The 19,062-nt window shown below is 43.0% G+C and overlaps 1 protein-coding gene and 1 non-coding gene across 2 annotated transcripts; both read right to left on the reverse strand.

The window, feature by feature from the left end:
• Positions 1-11,508: 11,508 nt before the first annotated feature.
• On the reverse strand, positions 11,509-14,223 carry RPS13 (ribosomal protein S13). The gene is made up of 6 exons (XM_020905112.2): positions 14,171-14,223; positions 13,972-14,020; positions 13,724-13,802; positions 12,616-12,785; positions 12,204-12,304; positions 11,509-11,599 (listed from the first exon to the last, which is right to left on the reverse strand). Exons 1-6 carry the CDS (start codon positions 14,191-14,193, stop codon positions 11,566-11,568), a joined length of 456 nt encoding a protein of 151 aa, XP_020760771.1. The 5' UTR covers positions 14,194-14,223; the 3' UTR covers positions 11,509-11,565.
• Positions 12,935-13,024, reverse strand: LOC139037279 (small nucleolar RNA SNORD14). The gene has a single exon (XR_011490101.1). It is a non-coding gene; the product is annotated as a small nucleolar RNA SNORD14 (small nucleolar RNA).
• Positions 14,224-19,062: the final 4,839 nt, after the last annotated feature.

The raw sequence follows: 19,062 nt of genomic DNA on the forward strand, positions 1-19,062 counted from the left end.
ATAATTTCTGAGATACAGGGTTGCCGTAAGGGTCCAGTGAGATTATGGAGGCAAAAGTGTGATCGTAAGGGCTCAGTCCTGAGTTAAGAGGTGGTTAGCACTTGGGGTAATTTGCATAAATAATAGCACTTTAGTTTGTTTTGTTTGTTTCAGTGTAGGGCTTTATTACGGAAGCAGTCGGGCCCTTTGAATCTTTGTGAATTTGTTAATAAATAACTGTATTCGTGTTGACTCTCATGTAATGCATTAGACCCTCTAGGAGATGTATGTGTGCATGCGTGCTCAGTCATGTCAGGCTATTTGTGACCCCACAGACTGTAGTCCACTAGGCTCTTCTGTCGATGGAATTTTCCAGGCAAGATTACTGGAGTGGGTTGCCATTTCCTTCTCTAGGGAATCTTTCTGACCCAGGGATCGAACCCACGTCTCTGGCATCTCCTACATTGGCAAGGGGATTCTTTACTGAGCCACGTGGGAAGCCCTGGGAGATGTATATGCTACGCCAATTATGGGATTTCAGACACTGCAACAGGTTGGTTAGAGACTTAGGGTAACTGGGAACTTGCAGGAATTGGGGGTGGGGGTGGTTTCTATCAGAGAGCGTAGGGTACCCAATCAGTCTTCCATGAAGACCAGTCTTGCCCCAGTCTTTGAGCCAAAAGCCGTGCTGGCAGGGTGTGAGGGCCAGCGCTGATGGCCCCGGCTGAGAGGATCCCAATCAGTCCAAAGTGCCCTTTCCCTGGACTGGAAGAGTGGAGGCTGGCAGAGCAGGACCCCAGGTGACACAGGAGCATCCCACACGTCCAGCACTAGACAGTCTCTCTGTCTTCCCTGAATTCCGGGCCCAGCATCGTGGCATCCCACTGGGAAACCACAAAGGCAACCCAGAAGCGCCAACCTCCAGCCTGCTGGCCAGGCCTGAGTGAGAAGAGCAGAGCCCCAAGGCAGCCCCTCCCTGCTCAGCTCCCCCAGCCCAGCTCCCCCTCAGGCACCCTCAGCAGCAGAGAGGACAGTCATGCTTTGTGCTTGGAGTGACATCATGCTTTGTGCTTTTCCAGGTTCTTTCTCCTCTTGTTTTTTTCTTTTCTCCTCTTGTATCTCCTTCCCCTTCCCCATGGCCCTGTGAAGTGCAGCTCCATGTGAGACCCAGTAGACACGTGGGGAACTGCTAACCCCCGCAGTAAAATCTAAACTTTTGAGTGGTGAGCTTCCCGTCCCTGGAGGAGTTCAAGCAGAAACTGAAGGAGATCCCAGCCCAAATGAAACAGGAGGTCATGTGGACTCCAATCCTGTGATCTCCCACCTGCTCCTGTCTCTCCAAGTCCTATTTGCACCCACCCAGGCTGTATGAGCATCCCACCACTCCCCTGCCTTCCTGGCCTCACCAACAGCAAATACCTCCATGTCTCCTACAGAATAGTCCAGCAGCTTGGCTAGCTCTTTTCCCAGCCTTTTTTCTCCCTACCACTGAGTTCATCAGCCAAACCAGAATACTCACTGGACCCTCACGGTGTACATACTCCCACCTCCACGCTTTGCTCATGCTGTTCCCTCTACGGAGGAGGCTCTTTGCCTCAAGTGCACCCCTCCCCACTGTCTCAGCGGCTCCTTCGAGATCCAGCTCATTTGCCATCTTCTCTGTGGAGCCCTCCCAAATTCTCTGATTTTTCTTTATCACTGCACCTCTGTTCTGAAACTAACTTCAACCTTGTGAGGTTTGCATGTATAGTTCAACCTTGTGAGGTTTGCATGTATAGTAACAAATGTGCCCTACCGCACGCTAGTCTAAAAGTCTTTGAAGGTGTAGGATCAGGTGTGAGTCATCTTATCTGGCATAGTACATGTGTATTGAATGAATTAGTGAATTGAGACCCTAAATTGCTGTTCACCACTACCTAGGAGAATGCGTCACAAAAATGCTCAATAAATATTTGTGGGGTGAATGAACTGTGTTTGTTACTCTAGACCTCATAAACTTTTTGAAATGAATTATGTTGGGCATACAAAATATAGAATATAACAAAACCCTTTGTACCTGCCACCCAGTTTATGAAATAAATATGACAGGCATAGTTGAAACTCTGTGCAGCCCTGCAAAATCTTGTCCACCTCCTTCCCCCTGGAGGAATCACTATCTTGATTTGGGGGTTAATCATTCTGAATCTACTGTTACACACGTCACAGCAACATGTAGTAGTGCACGAAGCAGTGTGACTGCAGGTGAGGCTGGAACTGGGACCAGCACTAGTTTAGAGCTGAAAGGCCACGCTTATCCTTAGTTTAAGAGAACGCTAATTTTTACTCACAGGTGAGAAAATGAGAGGGAGGGAATTCCCTGTGGTCTGGTGGGGTTAGGAATCTGTACTTTCACTGCTGAGGGCACAGGTTCAACCCCTGGCTGGGAAACAAGATCCTGCAAACCACGCAGTGTGGCAAAAAATAATAATAATGACAGAAACAATATTAAAAAGTACTTAAATTCACAGACTTCTAGAGATTTAAAATTTTTATTTCTCTAATGGATGTATTGTCATATATTATGAATTAGCAAAAATGTTACTGTTAATAATTTTTAAATTGGTCTGTCTAGAACACAGATCTTTATTATTTGCACTTCTCTTTTTAAAAAAATGAGAAAATGGATAAGAGGCATGGAGGTGTAGTGATAAGGACACCAAACATCCAAAGGGCCTTAGTTTGAGTTACCTTTTTTGAGCCTCAACTTCCTCATCTTTAAAATGGGGGTAATTTTAAATGAATTTATGCCAAACCTTCTTCCAAAGAAGTCTAGAATAAATTTTTTGGAAAGTTGTGAAAATCAAACAACAAATGTGAGAATGCTTTTTAATTATAAGTAGCTATAGGTATAGGTAGTGTTAGTTTCGCCAGCACACATGCCCCTTGTGGTCAAAAGAGTAACTGCATTTGGATACAACGACTCATTGGGCTGGGGCAGATTGAGGGCAGAAGGAGGGTGACAGAGGATGAAATGGTTGGATAGCCTGACTGACTCAATGGACGGGTGTTTGAGCAAACTCCAGAAGTTAGTGAAGGACAGGGAAGCCTGGCATGCTGCAATCCATGGGGTTGCAAGAGAGTCAGATACGACTTAGTGACTGAACAACAATATACTGTACGGCATAGTGGGCATCAACAATTCAGATCCTTACAAGGATTACTAGACATCTGAGGAAAACCTATAATATAAAAGATAAACAAACAAAAAATGAGCTCAGAGAAAACAGACAATATAGAGGAACAAAAAGTTTAAGATTATCATTAGTGTATTCAGAGATAAGAAGATGTATCTCAGAAACCTCTATTAAAAGAAAGTTCAGGGAACAAAGATGAGCTCTGAGCAGTGGTGAGCTGGATCTGGCTCAAAAGAGCTCACAAGAACCAACTGTTACTTTTTGATGAATTCTACAAAACAGGCGCAGGGCATTAACATAAATTAAATTATATAAATTGAAAGATAAATTATATTCAAACAAATATAAGAAATACTCAAAGCTCATCACTTCCCAATTAATTTACATCAATTATAGTTTTATTATCATCTGTGACCTTGAAGTCATTTATGTTTATTGTTTTTATATAGGCAAAATATATATAGTTGGTATACTACTAAGCAACTTTTCCCAGCTCCACACTGACAGCCCACTGGTAGCCTGGAATCAGCCATAATGGGAGATTTTACATCCCAGAGTTGGTTCACACTATAGATCAGGTTTTCCCCTCTACGCGCCCCCTGATAGTTAAATATTGACCAACATACATAAATGTAATATTATATATATATATACACACACAGCCCAACACACATGTAACAGTATTTACCAATGTACCACTGGCTCTGGGAAATTAAAAGTATAAAGGTAGAAACGGAAAAACTTAGTAAGACTGAAAGATAAAAGTTGAAACCTCTCAGAAAGCAGGAAAAGCAATGGACAACAGTTGGTAAGAGATAAAAAATTTAGAGGATCAGTCCAGAAATCTAATGTGCAAATAATGAGTTCTAGAAAGAGAACATAGAAAACAGTGTGGAAGAAATATTAAAGGAATAATTCAAGAAAATTTCCCAGAACTGCAAGAAAATTTTGAAACAAACAGCTCACTGAGTACCGTGCAGAACAAGTAAAAAAAAAGATTAAACCAAGGCATTATTGCAAATCTCAGAACACTAAGCAATAAAGAGATGATCCTAAAAAAAAAAAAAATCAGGTCAAGAAAAGAAAGTGGTGTTGGCCACTTTCCTTTTGTCCTCCCACACCCTCTCCACTCTGCTCGGCGGCCTAGGACGCCGTTTATGACCTGTATCAACAAAGGTTATAACAAAAGCATGGAGAAAAGAATGACATTTGACTTAAAACAGTTTTTAAGTTTGTTTTTAGCTAAAAATAATAAGCAGTGCTAAAGCTGTTTAGGAAAAATTATTTCCAGTTTAAAAGTCTATTCCCAAATACCACCATTCAACAATGAGAGTTGAAAAACTTTTTCCAAGATCTCAAAAAAAGTTTATTTCATCCTTGTGTACATTCATTTAACCAATATTTGAGAACCTACTATGTGCCAGACATTATTCTCAATTCTAGGGATACAGCAGTGAACAAACAAGGCCCTTGCTCTAATGGGCCCTTCTCATAACCTGAAAATATCAACAGAGCACATCAGGTAGTCAGTACTCTGGGGAACAGGACTCGGGGGTGGAGTGCTAGGGTGGCAGGGAGCTCTTTTAGATAAGCCCTCTGGTTGAGGTTAAACAAACAGAGACCTCAACAAAGGAGCAAGCCACGCTGATGTCTGGGGGAAGAGCCTTCCAGGCATATGAACAAGGGCAGTGGCCTGGGCAAGTGTGAACGGAGGCCCATGTGACTGGGAAGGGTGGCCGGAGACGAGTACAGAGGCCTGATCACAGGGCCCTTTGTGTTGGCTGCTTTCCTTTTGTCCCCCCACACCCACTCGCCACTCTTCTCTGCTGCCTGGGAAGCTGTTTATGGCCCAAACAACAAGCTCCCTTGACCTCTGGCTTCCTGTGAGATTTGGCCAATGGGAGGCACCTGCAAGAACTCAAGAGGGCGGACGTCTTTACTGAGAGCCCCACTTCTGTCAGAGGACCTTCAGCAGCTTAGAGTTGCTCTGGGCACTTCAGGCTGGAGGTGGGGGGTGGGTGCCTAATACCTCTCCAGGGCTGCCAGCTCCAGGGAATGGCACGCAGCGGGTCTGGTGGCTCCCCTAAACCCCTCACACCTTTGGGAAGAGTTCCTTTAATACACTCTCCAAATCCTGCAATTTGAGTGTGATATCCACCTGTTTTCCTGCCAGGATCCTAACACTCCCTTGTAGAGCAAGATAAGGAAACTTTAAATTTTATTCTGAAGATGGGAAACCAGTGGAGAATTTTGAGTATGTGGGACAAAGACCACTCTACATGCTGGGTGAATCAATAGTAAAGACTTTGGTGGGGGTCACAGGTGGTAGAGAGAACAGTTAGGAAAGGCCTTTCACAATAGTAAGGGTCAGAGAAGGTAACTCAGATTGGGGTGTTTGCAGTAGAGGTGATAAGTGATCAAACTGGGGGATATATTATTACGATCAAGCCAAGAGGACTTGGTGACCAAGTGGATATGTGGTATAAGAGAAAAAAAGGCAAGGATGGTTTAAGATTTTGGTCTGAGGATGAATCAAGCTGCCATTTGTTAAGATAGATGTGTCTTGGAAGAGAGCAGGCTTGAGCTGCAGAAATCGAGTTCAGTTTGGGATAAAGGCCAGGTGTGTATTACAGATCTGACTAGGGATGCTGAATTGGTGGTTGCATATCTAAGACTGGATTTCAGAGAAGGTCTGTGCTGGAAGTAGGAATTTTAGTGTAGTAACAGCAAAGATGGGCTCCCCTGTGGCTCAGTGGTAAAGAATCCACCTGCAACACGGGCTGCTGTCCATGTGGTCACCGAGTCGAACACAACTGAGCACTGCTCTGCACTGCAATGCAGGAGACACAGGTTTGATCCCTGGATCAGGAAGTTCTCCTGGAGAAAAAACTGACAACCCACTCCAGTATACTTGCCTGGGAAATCTCATGGATTCCCATGGTGGGCTACAGTCCATGGGGTCACAAGAGCTGGACACAACTCAGTGACTAAACCACATCAATGAAAGCTTTTAAAGCCACAGACTAGATGGAATTTCCTTGGGAGGTGGCATAAACAAAGAAGTGAGGTCCAAGGATTGAGCCTTCTTCAAGAGCTACCAGAGGATGTTTCACCAAAAGGAAGGAGTAAACCGAGAAAAGAGGAAGACACATGATGTGGAATTGGGGACTCTTGACACTGGAGGCAGAAAGAATCTCCTACTGACAGCAAAGGAGACACCAGTCTCCAGAACTACAGGTCTCAAGAGTAATCTAGCTGGAGCTAGAGGATGAATGTCCTGGAAAGGATATCACCAAAACACAAAAACAAAAGTAAATCTGATTGAACATATGTTAATTTAAACTATAGTTCAACATCTGGGGATGAATTAGAGACAGGAACACAGAATGCTAAGCAGATGGAAGAACAAAGTAGTTACTAACATGCTAAGTATAAGTTATACATATTATATAAAACATTATCTAATTATGAGAATTCCAGATGAAGAGGTATAAACTAAAAATCAAGAAATCATAACAGTAGCTTTTGCACAACAAAGGAAACTATAAGCAAGGTGAAAAGACAGCCCTCAGATTGGGAGAAAATAATAGCAAATGAAGGAACAGACAAAGGATTAATCTCAAAAATATACAAGCAACTCCTCCAGCTCAACTCCAGAAAAATAAATGACCCAATCAAGAAATGGGCCAAAGAACTAAACAGACATTTCTCCAAGGAAGACATACAGATCGCAAAAAAACACATGAAAAGATGCTCAACATCACTCATTATCAGAGAAATGCAAATCAAAACCACAATGAGGTACCATTACACGCCAGTCAGGATGGCTGCTATCCAAAAGTCTACAAGTAATAAATGCTGGAGAGGGTGTGGAGAAAAGGGAACCCTCTTACACTGTTGGTGGGAATGCAAATTAGTACAGCCACTATGGAGAACAGTGTGGAGATTTCTTAAAAAGCTGGAAATAGAACTGCCATATGACCCAGCAATCCCACTTCTGGGCATACACACCGAGGAAACCAGATCTGAGAGACACATGCACCCCAGTGTTCATCACAGCACTGTTTATAATAGCCAGGACATGGAAGCAACCTAGATGCCCATCAGCAGACGAATGGATGAGGGAGCTGTGGTACATATACACCATGGAATATTACTCAGCCATTAAAAAGAATTCATTTGAATCAGTTCTAATGAGATGGATGAAACTGGAGCCCATTATACAGAGTGAAGTAAGCCAGAAAGATAAAGACCATTACAGTATACTAACACATATATATGGACTTTAGAAAGATGGTAACGATAACCCTATATGCAAAACAGAAAAAGAGACTCAGATGTATAGAACAGACTTGTGGACTCTGTGGGAGAAGGCGAGGGTGAGATGTTTCAAGAGAACAGCATTGAAACATGTATATTATCTAGGGTGAAACAGATCACCAGCCCAGGTTGGATGCATGAGACAAGTGCTCGGGCCTGGTGCACTGGGAAGACCCAGAGGGATCGGGTGGAGAGGGAGGTGGGAGGGGGGACCGGGATGGGGAATACATGTAAATCCATGGCTAATTCATTTCAATGTATGACAAAAACCACTGCAATGATGTAAAATAATTAGCCTCCAACTAATAAAAATAAATGGAAAAAAAAAAAAAAGAAAATGACAATAAACACACACACACACAAAAAAGAATCTTAACAGAGTTCCCTGGTGGCCTAGTGATTAGGATTCTGGGCTTGTGCTGTTGAGGTCCCTTGTTCAGTCCCTTGTCAGGGAACTGAGATCCTGCAAGCAGTGTGGCATGGCCAAGAAAAAAGAAAAAGAAAGGAAAAGAAATCATAGTATAAGAATGTTACTGGGACTTCCCTAGTGGTCCAGTGGCTAAGGCTCTGCACTTCCAATGCAGCAAGGGAGGGTCAATTCCTCACCAGGAACTAGATCCCACATGCCGCAACTAACACCCCCCCCCCCAAAAAAGAAAGATGTTACAGCAATTCCATATATATCCAAAAGAACTGAAGAGAAGTACATGTACATGAGTGTTCATAACAGCATATTTGAAATAGCGAAAAGGTGGAAGCAATCCAAAGAGCCATCATCTGATGAACACATAAACAAATTATGATATATACATACCTTATTATTCAGCCATAAAATAAATAACCTAGATAACATGCTACAATGTGAATGAGCTTCCAAAATACCATACTAAGTGCAAACTAGACATTAAAGGTCATACATTGTATAATTCTGTTTATAGGAAATATCCAGAATAGGTAAACTCTTAGGAACAGAGAGTGGACTGGTGGTTGCCAGGAGCTGCAGGGAGAGAATCAAGAGTGCTTTTTGAGTACAGTGTTTTATTTTGGGGTGATGAAAATGTTTTGGAACTAGTTAAGGGTGGTAGTTGCAGAAGGTACTAGGTACCACACAACTGTTCACTTTTGAATGATGTATTTTATGTGAATTTCACCTCAATTTTTTTTTTTAACCTCAATTTTTAAAAACAATGTTTAGAAATCAGACAGCACATTACATGTCAGGAAAACTGAAAGGGGCTGTCCTAGGCATTATACTGCAAAGTGGAAGGGGTTGTTTATAGTGAAGTCCAATAAAATGGTATATGACTTTTAAAACCAGATTTATGGATAACTTTAGCTAAAAAATTAGATAAACATCTATCACTTGAAAAAAAGATGATTTTTATATAAAAAGGACAGTTGTTGAAGGAAACCTTGAAATCCTAGGAGTCATGTATGGGTAGATCTGGAGTTATATCCATATGCTGATTCCAACTCTGTCAAAATAGACACTACAAAGAAAAACCTTATGGGAACCTGTTTGAAAAGAAAGAATAAATGTCTAAGTCAGGAAGACAGATGAAGACAGACGATACTGTATTTAACAGAACGGAGGAACAAAAAAAAATATTTAAACAGACTAAACCACTTAAAAAAGAAAACGATCATTAGGGAAAAACGTCAGAGACAGTATCTTAAAGCTTCTATAGCAAAAATACCATAAACACAAATCAAAAGGCAGAGTAAATTAGGGGAAATATTTGTAACAGAAAAGAGTAACATCTGGGAGTGTATCAAGGTAACTACAAGGCAAATTAGAGTACATAACATCTTCTAAGGAATAAGAACCCACAACCAGGACATAGCAAGTAAAAAGATTATGGGATGGTATCTGCAGTATGATGCGATGTCCATGTGCAAAGTCTCAATAACAAGTAGTCATTTGGAGAGACTTAGGGTTTTCTTTCAGAGTAGGCAATGGCACCCCAATCCAGTACTCTTGCCTGGAAAATCCCATGGACAGAGCCTGGTGGGCTGCAGTCCATGGGGTCACGAAGAGTCAAACACAACTGAGCGACTTCACTTTTTACTTTTCTGCACTGGAGAAGGAAATGGCAACCCACTTCAGTGTTCTTGCCTGGAGAATCCCAGGGATGGTGGAGCCTGGTGGGCTGCTGTCTACGGGGTCACACAGAGTCAGACATGACTAAAATGACAGCAGCAGCAGCAGGGTTTTCTCTGCATGACTTAAGCTTAGTTGCTCAGTTGTGTCTGACTCTGCAACCCCATGGACTGTAGACCCCTAGGCTCCTGTGTCCATGGGGATTCTCCAGGCAAGAATACAGCAGTGGGTTGCCATGCTCTTCTCCAGGGGATCTTCTCAACCCAGGGATGGAAACCAGGTGTCCTGCACTGCAGGTGGATTCTTTACCATCTGAGCCACCCGAGAAGCCCTGCATGACTTAAGTCACGTATTAAGAAACTCATGTGATCCTCACAATAACTTTTCTTAAGATTGGACCTCCCAAACCACATGGCCACAAGTAGCAGGACTGTTTCTGAAAGCCAAATTTGAACTTTCTGCCCAGTCAAAAAGACTGCAAGTGGTTTTTTACATTATTTTGAAGGAATTAAATTACCTCCCAACGCATAGTCCTGTTTAATATTTGCAGTAAACTGCTGGCTTGACGGCAAAATCATAAATATGTAAATACTTTATGTAATTAAAAGAAAACCTAGACATGCTTTGAAATGTCAAATGCTCCATATACTACCAACTAGTTTTTAGTCCAGAGCCATCAATACTCAACTTTGCCTAGCTTACCTGGATTTCGCAAAGATCGTGCTGTTAACGTTATTTAGTTGTTACTCTTGGAGAAGTTTGCCTTATGTTTATTTCTTGGTTTACGACAGTTAGCCACTTTTAAGACATAAACACAGCAGCACAGGGATTAGAAAATTACAACTAACAGTAGGGCTTGAATTGGCTTGGCAGAAACCAACACAATACTGTAAAGCATTTATCCTTCAATTAAAAATAAATTTAAGAAGAACTGAGTGGAAAAAAAAAAAGAATTGAGTAGAATTTCCACACCTTTTCCCCCTATTTGTGATTCCTCTATTTTCCCCACTAGGATGTGGGGCTGACAGTCTGCACCCAACAGAGCTGGTAGGCAAGTTATGTGCAGTGTTCTTAAGATCAAGAAAGGCAAAGCGGGTGTCTCTACCCCAGACCCCAGCATCCCACAAGACATCAATGCTACTTATATTAGTCTCTTAAAAACAAAGGACTTTGCCTGACCATGTGATTTTGAACACAGCTTTGATTACTGCTTTGGTTAAAGCTTAAGGGATTAAACATTTATTCAAGTGATAAACACCAAAAAAGTGGTACATACATATGGCTTGAACTTTCTGACTCAAAGGGCTTCCCTTTTGGTTCAGCTGGTAAAGAATCTGCCTGCAACGCAGAAAACCTGGATTTGATCCCTGGGTTAGGAAGATCCCTTGGAGAAGGGAAAGGTTACCCACCCCAGTGTTCTGGCCTAGAGAATCCCATGGACAATAGTCACAAAGAGATGGACATGACTGAGCAAACTTTCACTAGGTTTTAAGAATTAAATATTTTTGTAAAGTAATTAGCCACCAACTAATAAAAATAAATGGAAAAAAGAAAAAGAATTAAATATTCTGACAACACCCAACTAAGTTTTATCATAGCCATTCCAAAAGTTGCCAGCCTCTTGGAGCTGAGCTCATCTCATGGTTCTTCCTATTCCCTGAAGCATTTCTTCCTATCTTTAGAGCATCACCCACAAGACTGGGATCAAATATTACTTCCAAGGTCCCTCCATACTAGAGATGCCCTCCCCTCCAGAGACACTTTCATGTCTATTTCTGATACTACACTGTAGATAACATGAGAGATCTAGTTGAGCAGTGAAGGGATGCTATGGATAGATGCTATCTTATCACTCCCTGTGGAATCACAAATTCTAATGCGGGAATACACGTCCACATTAAAGAGGTAACACACAAATTTTTGGACCAAAAAAAGTTACAAAATATGGTTCTGTTAAACAATGATTTTATTGCTTTAGTACAATAGACAAATTTATGCAACCAGGGCAGAAGCTGTGGATGACTCGCTGAAAGAAAAAAAGGGGGGTTGGGGTGGGGGAGAGGAAAGCTGGGTTAATAAAAGTTTAATCTGTTAAAAAAAAAATCCTCCATATTCACACAATCTCTGAAAACAGCTATTTCCTAACAGTTAAAATAAATCCCCAATATATAAAAGGCACTGAACAGCTCAGTTCCTGAAATCAGTTTGTTGTGATCAACCATAACATGAAGATGGCCACTCAGGCCTCCAAGAACTGCCCAACATGAGAAAAAACTTTTCTGGTGGAAACTGCAAATGCTAGGATATTATCATCATAGTGAGCAATCTATGCAAAAATTAAAACAACATAAGCAGCTGGGAGCAGAAGAACTTAAATTTCACCCACAATCTGAAAATGATTTAAAGAGCATGTTTGTGCTCTAAATGAGTCTACAGAAGTACCACCCTTTGTATCAACAAAACACAACCGCTCTACCTGTCTATGGCTGTTTTCTTGCTATTATTAACAACTGAAAGACCATATAGGTTCAATCTAAAACATTTACTATCAGTCCTTTTACTATAATTACTAATCTGTTTAATACTTGGCCAAATCCTCTTTTTGTTAACAGAAAGGGTTGATAACTTACTATTTCCAATTGGGGGGCAGGACTCGTTTGGTCTTGTAGTATCGAGCCAACCGGTGAATACGGCTCTCAATCAGAATCAGGCGGAATTTAGCATCTTTATCCTAAAAATAAAATTGATAGAATTCAGGAAAACCACTTAAAACTAAACATCATTTTAACAGAAGAATGTATAGACACCATGCACTTTAATGAAAAATTGCTTAATGTTGTTTATAGAACCAGAGCCTAGGGTTTGTGTGGCTAGATTAGGTCCTTCAGGGAATTTAAGGAACCCCCCCACCCCCAAAATCTCTTCTGGTGAAACTTTTATTTCAAAGCAAACACTGATTTGTTTGTGCCCCTTGGATAATTCAATTCAGAGGCACTATATTTCACTGATATGAATTTAGTACAAGCAGTCCCATCCTCTTACCTTTCTGTTCCTCTCCAGATGCTTTCGAACAGCAACAGCTTTCTTAATTAAATGATAGAGATCCTCGGGGAGGTCAGGGGCAAGTCCTTTGGACTTAAGAATTCTCAAGATTTTGTTGCCTGTCACAAAACGTACTTGTGCAACACCATGAGAGTCTCTCAGGATCACACCTGGAAATGGAGTAATATAAATTCCCACACCAAACATACAAACTGGAGCATGTGATGTCAAGACTGAGATCAAGTCACTTTCCAAGTTTCCTATCTGTAAAACACAGCTTACTTTTTATACATCAGATGACAGAATGCACAAGCAATGCTCACTCAAACATCCAAGGAAGGTTAACCCAACACTAAGGAAAACCTTTCTGGTGGAAACTGCGAATGTTGGAAGACTATCATCATAGTGAGCTTGCTAGATTACAGGCCACCAAAAAAATCAAGGAGTCTTCAAAACAGCATCATCTGAGTACCTGACAGTCTCTCTCTATATAAATACACACACCTCTTATTATGTATAACATCTCCACTAGATCATAAGCTCAATAGAAGGCTATGGTGCTTTTTTACAATGACTGTATTCTCAAGATCGGGGATCACACAGCTGGCAAACATTTGCAGAATGAAGCCATTTGCACCAAGTCACACACAGGTGAGGTTCAAACCACATCTGTGAGAAAGCAGTGAACACTCAGAGCAGCCAGTCCCAGCTCCTCCACTAACAGCTGTGTGATCTGAGGTTTGTTTATACAGCTGCAACGTGCCTCAGTTCCCCCAACTTCAGGAAAACGCCTAGTATTTATTTGGAACTATGGCTGTCAGAATTAACCCAGGTCATAAAACGAAAAACGCTTAGAACCACACACCTAAGAGAGTGCCGAGCCCAAAGAAAATACTCATTAAACTTTGGAGCGCATTTTAATTATTTTACCGGCTTCCAAATAAGAGCTTGAGAGTTCAGCAAAGGAAGGCTAGGCCTCGGTCAACAGTAAAGTCAGGAAAACGAGCAAAAAATTTTCAAAACACATGTGAGACATTTAGCCCCAGTGTTTTCCAGCACGTTACACGCGGTCAGGCGGAAGGGGCTACATTATAACAGACGCACTCACCGATCTGTGAGGGAGTCAGGCCCTTCTTGGCCAGTTTGTAGATCTGCTCCTTCACGTCGTCAGAAGTGAGCTTCAGCCACTGTTTGCGGGAGAGAAAGCGGCCTTAGACGAGAAATCTGGGGTGGAACCGAAGCGTAGCGGCCCCCTCCACCCTCAAAACCGCGCTCATGCACACGTGGTCCCCATCTTCCGAGCAAATGATGCCCCCCGCCCCCCGGGCCTCTGCTCGGTACCCGCACGCCACTTACGGTGGGGACGCTGCGGCGGTAGGGCAGAGCCGACTGGGACAAGCCCTTCCTGGAGAAAAAAGTAGTATCGGGGTGAGGAAGCGAGCCCCGCCACAGCAGCCCCAAATCTTATTTCGACCCTCGACCCGCTCCCTACACTCCTTCCTTTCCCTCCACCCCTAGGCTCAGCCTTGCAACCCGCTCATAGACCCTAGCTCACCCGGGAGCGTGCATGCGACCCATGATGGCGGCGAAGTGGTAGCAAAAGGAGAGAGAGGGTGGGAGAGCCGCAGGAAGCCACCCTCCACGCAGGAAGTTGCCTCACACGTTCTGGCTTCCGCCCCTGCAGGAGGCGGAGCTTCGCTGCGTGCTTCCCGGCGTCCTCGTGACTACATACCCCAAAATGCACTTCGACGTGGACTACACTTCCCGGCAGGCACCGGTGTTTGAGGCGGCACTAGGCCGGAGCGGGAAAAAGGATCAGCCTCCAATTTGGGCGGTTGAATCTAGATGAGTCTCTGGAGATGCTGTTTAGCCAGGATACTGCGGATTTGGATGCTGGACTGGGAGTGTGGTTGGAGCACATAGAACTGCAGGGATTCCCCGGCCTTGGGCAAGGTGGTTATCTGCGTCCCTTGGCCCGGCGAGTTTAGGCGCCAAAGTTCATTCATACGCTGTTGCTCATCAGTCAGCAGCGCCCAGCCTTGTCTTGACACTAGTTACCTCAAGTCTGTCCCTCCCCTTAAAATATTCACAAGGGAGAATTCCCTGGCCGCTAGTGGTTATGATACTTGCCCTCACTGCCTAAGGCCTCAGTTGGATACCTGGTCAGGAAACCAAGATCCACCAAATCTGCAGGGCATGGCCAAAATTTAAAAAAAAAAAAAAAAATCTTACAAAAGCTTACAATAGCGTGACGATAAGGGTTGCCTCTAGCCAACTGGTAAGATTTCTTATCTCTAATTGTAATCTTTCAGGGGAGGGGTGCCTGACTATAAGCTCTGACTACAAGCTCTCTAGTCCTGACCTCTTTGTCATTTCACAGTCATTTTTACATTTTTTAAAAAGTCTCGTACATAATTCCGTCCTCTGCTTTCCCTGTTGGTAACCAAAGTTTGTTTTATATATGTTAGTCAGTTTTGTAAGTAAGTTCCTTTTTACTATTTTTTAGATTCCATATATAAGTCAGTTCAGTCGCTCAGTCGTGTCATACTCTTTGCGACCCCAAGGACTGCAGCACACCAGGCTTCTCTGTCCATCACCATCTCTGGGAGTTTATTTGAATTCATGTCCATTGAGTCAGTGATGCCATCCAACCATCTCAACCTCTGTCGTCCCCTTCTCCCGCCCTCAATCTTTCCCAACATTAGGGTCTTTTCAAATGAGTCTGTTCTTCGCATCAGGTGGCCGAAGTACTGGAGTTTCAGCTTCAGCATCAGTCCTTCCAATGAACACCCAGGACTGGTCTCCTTTAGGATGGACTGGTTGGATCTCCTTGCAGTCCAAGGGACTCTCAAGAGTCTTCTCCAACACCACAGTTCAAAAGCATTATTTCTGGGGGCGATCCTAAGATGGCGGAGGAATAGGACAGGAAGACCACTTTCTCCCCCACAAATTCATGGAAAGAACATTTGAATGCTGAGTGAATTCCACAGAACAACTTCTGAATGCTGGCAGAGGATATCAGGCACCCAGAAAAATCATCAGTTCTTCGGTGCAACTCTCACATCCATACATGACTACTGTAAAAACCATAGCTTTGACTTGACAGACCTTTGTTGGCAAAGTAATGTAGTCTTTATCTGTCTATAATCTTAAGGTCCATTCGTGTTGCTGAAATGTCATTATTTCATTCTTTTAATGGCTGAGTAATACACACTGGGGCTTCCCTGGTGGCTCAAGCAGTAAAGAATCAGCCTGCAATGTGGGAGACATGAGTTCAATCCCTGGGTTAGGAAGATCCCTTGGAGAAGAGAATGGCTACCCACTCCAGTATTCTTGCCTGGAGACTTCCATGGACAGAGGAATCTGGCGGGCTTTGGTCCATTGGATCACAAGGTCGGACACAACTGAGCTAGGATGTACACAACATCTTCCTTATCCTTTCATCTGTTGATGGACACTTAGGTTGCCTCCATGTCTTGCCTCCTGTAAATAGTACCACTCTGGAAAAGTTCAGTTTTCATTTGAATCCCAAAGAAAGGCAATGCCAAAGAATGTTCCAAATACCATACAGTTGTGCTCCTTTCATGTGCTAGCAAGGTAATGCTCAAAATCTTTCAAGCAGTACAGGAACTGAGAGCTTTCAGATGTACAAGCTAGATTTAGAAAAGGTAGAGGAACCAGAGATCAAATTGCCAATATCCCAACTTCCATAGGATCATAGAAAAAGCAAGGGAATTCCAGAAAAACATTTACTTCTGCTTCAATGACTATGCTGAAGTTTTTGACTGTGTGGCTCACAACAGGAAAATTCTGAAAAAGATGGAAATACCATACCACCTTACATATCTCTCAAGAAACCTGTATGCAGGTCAAGAAGCAACAGTTAGAACCGGATGTTAACAACAGACTGGTTCAAAACTGGGAAAGGAATACATCAAGGGTGTATACTGTCACTCTGTTTATTTAACTTATATGCAGAGCTCATCTTGTGAAATGCAGGGCTGAATGAAAGATTGCCTGGAGATATATCAACAACTTCAGATATGCAGATAATACCACTCTAGTGCAGAAAGCTAGGAGGAACTAGAGTGAAAGAAGAGAGTGAAAAAGCTGGCTTAAAACTCAACATTCAAATAATTTACGATCATGGCATCCGGTCCCATCACTTTATGGCAAATAGATAGGGGAAAAGTGGAAACAGTGACAGATTTTATTTTCTTGGGCTCCAGAATCATTGCAAAGAGTGACTGCAGCCAGGAAATTAAAAGACGCTAAAGAAAAGCTCTGACAAACCTAGACAGTGTATTAAAAAGTAAAGACATCACTTTGCTGACAAAGATTCATATAGTCAAAGGTATAGTTTTTCCAGTAGTCCTGGACAGATGAGAGTGGGACAATTAAGAAGGCTGAGTTTCTATAATTGTGGTGAAGAACTGATGCTTTCTGATTGTGGTGCTGGAGAAGACTCTTGAGTCACTTGGACTGGAAGGAGGTCAAACCAGTCCATCAAAAAGGAAATCAATGCTGAATATTCATAGAAAGGACTGATGCTGAAGCTGAAGCTCTGGGACTTAGGTCATCTGATGAGAAGAATGGACTCATTGGAAAAGACCCTGATGCTGGGAGGGACTGGGGGCAGGAGGAGAAGGGGATGACAGAAGATGAGATGGCTGGATGGCATCACTGACTCGATGGACATGAGTTTGAGTAAACTCCGGGAGTTGGTGATGGACAGGGAGGCCTGGCATGCTGCGATTCATGGGATCGCAAAGAGTAGGACATGACTGAGTGACTGAACTGAACTGAATTATTAGTTAGTTTTCATTCCAATCCCAAAGAAAGGCAATGCCAAAGAATGCTCAAACTACCGCACAATTGCACTCATCTCACACATTAGTAAAGTAATGCTCAAAATTCTCCAAGCCAGACTTCAGCAATATGTGAACCGTGAACTTCCAGATGTTCAAGCTGGTTTTAGAAAAGGCAGAGGAACAGGAGATCAAATTGCCAACATCCGCCGGATCATTGAAAAAGCAAGAGAGTTCCAGAAAAACATCTACTTCTGCTTTATTGACTATGCCAAAGTCTTTGACTGTGTGGATCACAATAAACTGTGGAGAATTCTGAAAGAGAGGGGAATATCAGACCACCTTACCTGCCTCTTGAGAAACGTGTATGCAGGTCAGGAAGCAACAGTTAGAACTGGACATGGAACAACAGACTGGTTCCAAATAGGAAAAGGACTACGTCAAGGCTGTATATTGTCACCCTGCTTATTTAATTTATACGTAGAGTACATCATGAGAAACACTGGGCTGCAAGCACAAGCTGGAATCAAGATTGCCGGGAGAAATATCAATAACCTCAGATATGCACATGACACCACCCTTATGGCAGAAAGGGAAGAACTAAAGAGCCTCTTGATGAAAGAGAAAGAGGAGAGTGAGAAAGTTGGCTTAAAGCTCAACAGTCAGAAAACCAAGATCATGGCATCCGGTCCCATCACTTCATGGCAAATAGATGGGGAAACAGTGGCTGACTTTATTTGGGGGGGTGGGGGGGCTCCAAAATCACTGCAGATGGTGACTGCAGCCATGAAATTAAAAGACGCTTACTCCTTGGAAGGGAAGTTATGACCAACCTAGACAGCATATTAAAAAAAGCAGACATTACTTTGCCAACAAGTCTGTCTAGTCAAGCCTATGGTTTTTCCAGCAGTTATGTATGGATGTGCGAGTTGGACTATAAAGAAAGCTGAGTGCCGAAGAATTGATGCTTTTGAACTGTGGTGTTGGAGAAGACTCTTGCGAGTCCCTTGGACTGCAAGAAGATCCAACCAGTCCATCCTAAAGGAAATCAGTCCTGGGTGTTCACTGGAAGGACTGATGTTGAAGCGGAAACTCCAATACTTGACCACCTGATGCGAAGAGCTGACTCATTTGAAAAGACCCTAATGCTGGGAAAGATTGAGGGCGGGAGGAGAAGGGGACGACAGAGGATGAGATGGTTGGATGGCATCACCGACTCAATGGACAAGGGTTTGAGTAAACTCCGGGAGTCTGGTGATGGACAGGGAAGCCTGGTGTGTTGCAGTTCATGGGGTTGCAGAGTCGGACACGACTGAGCTGAACTATTAGTGATGTTGAGAATTTTTTCACATGCCTTTTTTGTATTTCCCTAATGACTGAGATGAAGTGAAAGTGTTGGTCAATCATGTCTGACTCTTTGCGACCCCATGGACTATAGCCCGCCAGCCTCCTCTGTTCATGGAATTTCCCAGACAAGAATACTGGAGTCGGTTCCCATTCCCTTTTCCAGGGGATCTTCCCAACCCACAGATCGAACCCACAACTCCTACATCGCAGGCGGATTCTTTACCATCTGAGCCACCAGAGAAGCCCAATTGACTTGAGCATCTCTTCATGTGATACTTGGCCATTTCAGAGA

The sequence above is a fragment of the Odocoileus virginianus genome, chromosome 10 (genome assembly GCF_023699985.2).
Source record: "Odocoileus virginianus isolate 20LAN1187 ecotype Illinois chromosome 10, Ovbor_1.2, whole genome shotgun sequence".
NCBI classification, from domain to species: Eukaryota; Metazoa; Chordata; class Mammalia; order Artiodactyla; family Cervidae; genus Odocoileus; species Odocoileus virginianus.

Bases quoted from the DNA above. Each gene is read 5' to 3' on its own strand.
- RPS13 (XM_020905112.2), bottom strand. From the start codon at position 14,193: ATGGGTCGCATGCACGCTCCCGG. The intron at 14,021-14,170 runs GTGAGCTAGGGT...TTTTTTCTCCAG, and splicing joins GGTCGCATGCACGCTCCCGG to GAAGGGCTTGTCCCAGTCGG. The intron at 12,786-13,723 runs GTGAGTGCGTCT...CTCCATTTCCAG, and splicing joins CCTGACTCCCTCACAGATCG to GTGTGATCCTGAGAGACTCT.